At 34.8% G+C, this 6,880-nt stretch overlaps 1 protein-coding gene across 1 annotated transcript in view; it reads right to left on the bottom strand.

The window, feature by feature from the left end:
* Positions 1–3,739: 3,739 nt before the first annotated feature.
* The window catches only part of nsmaf (neutral sphingomyelinase (N-SMase) activation associated factor), a 27,900-nt gene continuing 24,759 nt past the window's right edge, over positions 3,740–6,880 (bottom strand). Inside the window, exons 28-31 of the mRNA XM_016499759.1 lie at positions 5,940–6,090; positions 5,737–5,839; positions 5,511–5,620; positions 3,740–4,226 (exon numbers count right to left, since the gene is read on the bottom strand). Coding sequence (XP_016355245.1) covers positions 4,132–4,226; positions 5,511–5,620; positions 5,737–5,839; positions 5,940–6,090 — 459 coding nt within the window. The 3' untranslated portion in view covers positions 3,740–4,131. The remainder of the gene's footprint in view (positions 4,227–5,510; positions 5,621–5,736; positions 5,840–5,939; positions 6,091–6,880) is intronic.

Here is a 6,880-nt window from a genome sequence, read left to right as displayed (position 1 = left end):
ACATGTCCATAGCTGTTGTGATAAACATTTGTGTTTCTCTTTCATAAATTCACTAGCTGACATGACACTCCAGGTGTGACACTGTTAGCCCGCATCTACTTAAACAGTTTAATTACAATGTACTTAAATGGTTTAAGTTTGATTGTGTAAGTATACTCATATATACTCATTTTTAGGCGCAAGTCTTGTTATGCCCAAGTCTTGTCTAATCTTGTTCCTGCTCTCCGGCACACTACAGTCATTTTCCGGATGCTGACTGGTTTTTGTCCTGCTGAGAGACTCCACGGGTTTTGTCCTGTGAGGTCATTATAGTATGTAAGTCACCTTTCTTTCTATAGCACTTCATACAATATAGATTGCATCAAAGCAGTAACACAGGGATAAAAAGTATCAGAATCAGGAAAGTAAAGATTATCAGGAAAGTAGCAGAATCAATTATTGAAACTCAACTGGATACAATTGTAAAGCACCTGTAGTGCAGCTCTAAAAGACAATACTGTGTTAAGTCAATTCAGTGATCATTCAGGTCAGATCAAAACAGGATGAAATTCATCAATTTGAAATGAGTTTCATTTAGCTATAGGTAGTTCTACAAAGGGTAGCAAATTCATTATTCAGCTCAGGTCAGTTCAATGATCAATTCAGTTCAATGCCTGTGTCAATGTTGCAAGATGCATTTTAGCTATGAAGCTATATGAAGCTCTGACGAGTGTCATCATCCAGATTAATTCAGTTCAAGTTTTGTTCTCATTTGATGGTGCCAGTCAGTGTGGTCATAACAATAAATTACTGAAACGGTTTCAAATCCTAACTGAGCAAGATAAAACATGCCCAAACTCCATCAGGAAAAAAAAAATCTTGGGAGAAACCAGGTTCAGTCAGGGTAACAGATTATTACAGATTATCAAATCTATAATCTATCATTTTAATCTGCATTGTAGGAATGAACTGAATTAATTGCAAATACTGACATTTATCTAATGCATTGGCAAGCACAGTGGAAAAACAAACACATCACTACTTGTCAGTTATGTAACTTACCGTTCTATTTGACCTCTGGACAAATATAAACCTCATATAGCAGGTGTGGAGAAAGACCAGTCACATTTTTTAAATGTGTTAACCACTTGACCAGGGGACACCAGACTTGGCCCTGGAGGGCCGGTGTCCTGCAGTTTAGCTCCAACCTAATTAAACACACCTGAACCAGCTAATCAACGCCTTACTAGGTATACTTGAAACTTCCAGGCAGGTGTGTTGAGGTAAATTGGAGCTAAGCCTGCGTCCCAATGTGCATCCTAAATTCTATGTGATATTAGCAACTTTCAATACTATTTAGGGCAAATAGGGTGGATAGTATGCACATTGGGACGCAGGGTAAATGTCAAGACACCGGCCCTCCACGCTCAAGTGTGTTGACCCCTGCACTTGACCCTTCCTTTCCTTTCCCCTGCCAATTGTTCAGTTATATTATTGGAATAAAGTGACTAAGGCGGGTTGACTAGTCAATCAAACATTTTTACCTCCATTCAAAAGAATTAAGGTCAAGTTCACACAAGAATACCAAAGCGGTAATTCACCATTAACACTGGTGTCTATATACTTTTTGTATAAATTTTTGAGAAGTAGAGTACATTAGATGCCTTCACATTGATCTCGGTTTAAAGAGTGATTGAATTACTGGAACACTGAAAGAAACCTTATTTGAAATGCAGTGTCTATGGCTTATGTACATACTAACAATAGGTTTCTCACGTATATTTGATCCTTAAAAACCTGAGTAAAGTAAAAAAAAAAATAAAAAAAAAAAGGTTTTAAAATATCGTGGACTCCAAGCTCAAGTGCAACAAGATTAAGTGGCAAGACAATGATTCAAAGCATATGAGTAAGTTTGTTTGTTTATTTCTTTCTTAACGCCAATCCAGCATCTATGGCAATATTCATGGCGAGAACCAGATAATCCACTGATAAGCTACCACTAAATATTGTAGAAACAATTTGCTGTAAAGTTGCTTTGCAACGATTTGTATCGTGAAAAGCGCTATACAAATAAACTTGAATTGAATTGAATTGAATCCATACACAAGTCTTGTCTTTACACGCATGTCTGGGGACAATATAGAATGTTCAGTTAACCTAACCTGCATGTCTTTGGGCTGTGGGAGGAAACCGGAGCACCCGGTGTAAACCCACGCAGACACAGGGAGAACATGCAAACTCCATATGAGTAAGTCAACCTCTGAATGGCTCAAACCATTAGGGTTTAGGAGTGGCATGGTCAAAGTCTTGAACCCAACTGAGATTCTGGAACTAAAATGGGCAGTTCATGCTCAAAAACCCTCCAATGTGTCTGAACTAAAGCAGTTTTACGAAGAAGAGTGCCTAATTCATTGTAAAAGCTTCATAGTGCTATATAAATGAACACACCAAAGAAGAGTTTTAAACAATGCAAAAATATAATCAGAGTAATGATAGTTTTAATCTGCATCTGTGTATTTAGTCATGTTACTATTTATTACAAAAAACAAAGAGGAAAGCTTTTAAAAGAAATAACTGTCCAGTATAACATATACGGAGAAACAAACAAACAACATTTGTAAAGACATTTTGGAATTCCAGGAGTTTTCTCCCAAGAGGCAATACAATACATAGTAAAAAAAAACAAAAAAAACAATTTAAAACCCAAAACATACAGAACAGAAAATGAGTCCAATACATAAACCTAATATACTAAAACATGTAGTCCACACATAAAATGCCACTTTTTGTAGTTAAAAGAATTATTCACCTAAAAATGAAAATTCTGTTATAATTTACTCACCCTCTTGTGGTTCCACATGCATTTCTTAATTTCTTTCTTCACAGAACACAAAAGATGATATTTTCTATAACACTGGAGCCAAACAACATTTGACCCCACTGAATTTCTTTGTACAGTATGTAGAAAAAAAAAAAAAAAAAGTTAAGATTTTACCAAAATATCTTCATTTGTGCTCCAAAGCATAAAGAAAGTTATACAGGTTTGGAAAAACATGGGGGATGACAGTTTTAATTTTTGACAGAACTATCCCTTTAATAACTTGTGAGCTCATTGAGGATTTACATAATATTGCATAATCTTGTGATACTGATTTAATTTCTTTCTTTTTTTTTTTCTTCTTCACTGAAGATAAATTTTTCAAGGCATTGTAACATAAATAAGTGTATGAAATATAAGATTTTTATGCATCCATAACCTGTTAAGACGTAACGCTATAGTTTATTATATTGCAGAATGTTTTACTCTAACTTTCACTTAAATATATTGTCATACATAACTTTTTTTTATGTATATATTTTAGCTGAAGATGCAAGCATATTTAAAGAGTGGGCATTAAAAGTAACGCTCAAGTTCAAACCATTAAAAACTAAGGCACATTAAAAAAAAAGAGCCCCATCAAATATTTATCGCTCAAAAAGACTGCAGCAAACCTTCAGTACATCAAACATATACTATATATAACTACTTAATACTTCTGAACATTCCTCAGTCACCTATAATAAAGGTGTCAAGAGTTGATAGCAGAATTTTGTAAAATTTGCAAGCATGATGTATTATGATTTTTAATAAGTATGATTTGGCGGTTACATTTATCAAAAGCAATAATAATAACGACAATCATAATAACTGATTGTCTTTTATAAATCATATGAATTGTTGCTGTTTTTATGCATGTTTTGAAAGAGATTTGACATGCCAAATGTTATACATGTATAATATTAAAAGAAAGAAAAAAATCACTGAGCCAAATAGGACATCCATATCTTTTGGTAACATTCCAGTTACCAAACAGAGCTAGCTTTCAGATCTTAAAAAACAAAACAAAACAAAACAAAAAACGCTAAATAATAATAATGTAAAACTACATGGTGCTTACAGTTTTTAAAACCCTGCAATCTGTATAACCAACCTTATCATAAAACTTTGACCAAATATATCAAACACATTGTCAAGATTTCTACTTTAGAGGATTTCAGTACTGTTTAAATTGTCCCATGAAATCACATGGTGAAAATGGACCTTGGTCCGAATGGTCTGAAAAATTGTTTTTTTCAGTGGTTGTTTTATCGAACATTATTGAAGTGTTACTGTTAATACTCCGGTTTCCAAAGAATGATCTGTTTGTCCACACCACCCGTGATGATAGTACTGCATTGTTCATTCATCCACATACACGTGACTGCACCTGCATTAAAGATACACAGTCAGGTTAATACGAAGCACTGTTCCAAAATCTGAAATGTTACCTACAAAGAGTGCTACCTATACTAAAACTGTCAAAAATTGACTAACAAAATTTTAGACTAAACAAAAATATTATGCATTTTGACTAAATTCTAAGCCACTATCCTTAATCCAGAAAGAAAATCCCACTTTCCCCAAGCTATCCAAAATGGCAGACAATTAAGAGAATGTTGAGAGAGATTCCAATATTAAAAGAAAAAGATAAAACTAGCCCAGTGTAATTAAAATGTACATACAATATTTAGTGAGTACAATATTTATGTTTATGCATTTTTATTCAGAGTATCACATTGTTTGCTTAGCGATAAACTAATGTCCAACAACTGGAATTTGTTTTAAGTCAAAAATCTTGTACATCTCACATGAAGTGTGGGTGTGTGAGTTTCTGCCTATACAGAGCATTTAAAGGGATAGTTCACCCAAAAATGAAAATTCTGTCATTAATTACTCACCCTCATGTCATTCCAAACCCGTAAGTTCATCTTCGGAACACAAATTAATATATTTTGATGGAATCTGAGAGCTCTCTGACCCTCCATAGACAGCAAGGATATTACCATGATCAATGCACAGAAACGTAGCAAGGACATTGGTAAAATAATCCATGTGACATCAGGAGTTCAACCATAATTTTACGAAGCTACGAGAATACTTTTTGTGCGCGAAGAAAATAATGTATAACGTAATCAACGTAATCAGCGCTGTTTATGTTCAGGATAAAGTGCACGATAAAGTGATTACGTTGCTGAATAAATTATGTTATTATTGTTTACTTTGCGCACAAAAAGTATTCTCGTAGCTTCGTAAAATTACGGTTGAACCCCTGATGTCACATGGACTATTTTACCAATAATATCCTGGTAATATCCTTGCTGTCTATGGAGGGTCAGAGAGCTCTCAGATTCAATCAAAAATATCTTAATTTGTGTTCCGAAGATGAACGAAGGTCTTACAGGTTTGGAACAACATGAGGGTGAGTAATTAATGACAGAATTTTAATTTTTGGGTGAACTATCCCTTTCAAATGACTAAAGTCACTCTATTTCAGTTAGGATGCAGACTTAAGCCTTGTTCACACCAACATGAGTGCCAATGACAGTTGGTCAGACCAAAGGGGCATTTCCCAAAAGCAACTCAACAGTGTTCGACAGAAATTGCTACCATAGTCGACTATCAATGCTTTTGGGAAATGCACCCCTGGTCAGACTCACTGGAGTGTGTTTACCTGAGTGAGCAGGTATCTTGTGGATGACTTTACTGCTAAGGAGGTCCCATACACTGAGATCTCCTGACATCCCTCCAGACAACACAGTGTTACCATCCCAGCAGAAACACCTAAAAGGAGGAAAGTGATCTTTGGCTTAGAAAATACAGGAAGCTGTGCATGTTGATATAATAGCTCCTTAACATGAAACATTGTGCAATATATATATTGTGTGTGTTCTGTTCACCTCTGCTCTTGCTCTGCATGTACAGTAGCGAGGAGCATGCCTGTCTGCACATCTGTAACCACCAAACACGAGTCCTCCCCAACACTCAGTACATGTCTGCTGTCTGAACACAGAAACAAAATTACCCCTCAAAAAAACAAAAACAACAAGTCAAAGAGATCTTGATCAATTTTCTTACATAAATATACATTACACACACTCACCAGGACTGAAGGCCACCTTATGAATCTTTCCAGAATGGCAGGTCAGTTGATTTAGTGGGAGAGGGTTGGCAATGTCCCAAAGAGTAAGTGTTCCTTCTTTAGTACCCGTTGCCAAAAGTGTGCCAGCTGGGCTGAGATCTAAAGTATTAACCTGTAAATATGTATATACAATATATAAATTACATAAATGTTAAATTTTTGACAAAATAATATAAAGGCACTTTTCTTCATTAGGGCACAACTAGAATCAGTGCACTCATAAATGTACAATTGAACAACTTTTGCATGTTCTTTAGTGAGAGAACTATTATATATGCCACATTTTATATTTATGACTTATTACAATTATTATTTTATAAGCGATTAAAATATAATAATTTATCACTTATTTTAAATTTGTGTACAACCCTACATGACTTACATTATTAAAAAACGAAACTCTCCCAAAATTGTGGCATGGAAATCGCTTAGACACTTTGTATAACATGGTGGGAGGACAAGCAAATAGTAACTTTTTACATACTGAATATGTCAGGCTCAACCAATTAACTCTGTTACCCAAGATCTTGTAATGTAAGGAAATAGAATACTCAATCAGAGCAGCTGAGTCCTTAGCCATCTTCAAGAATCGCTAAAAACACATCTCTTCCATCTTTATTTGACCCTCTAACTCTAGGATTTTCTATTCTAATTCTATTCTTTAAAAAATGCCCTTTAGACTTGCACTCTATTCATTTACTAACTGCTTGTTTTCATAAAAAAAAAAAAAAAAAAAAAAGCGAAATATATCTGACTTAAATAATTAAGCTAACAGATTTAAAACAGAAGAGTGGCGCGGCGCTCCATAAACAAGTTCAGGGAAAGGAAAGGATGACAACGCGCATTCCGTTTGTTTGCTTTATTTTGCAAAAGCACAAATCTTGTTTTTATTGTGAGTGTGC

The sequence above is a fragment of the Sinocyclocheilus anshuiensis genome, unplaced genomic scaffold, assembly GCF_001515605.1.
Source record: "Sinocyclocheilus anshuiensis isolate Anshui unplaced genomic scaffold, SAMN03320099.WGS_v1.1 scaffold126, whole genome shotgun sequence".
NCBI classification, from domain to species: Eukaryota; Metazoa; Chordata; class Actinopteri; order Cypriniformes; family Cyprinidae; genus Sinocyclocheilus; species Sinocyclocheilus anshuiensis.
The sequence above is the reverse complement of the archived record's forward strand: the minus strand, read 5'-3'. Positions and strand labels throughout refer to the sequence as shown.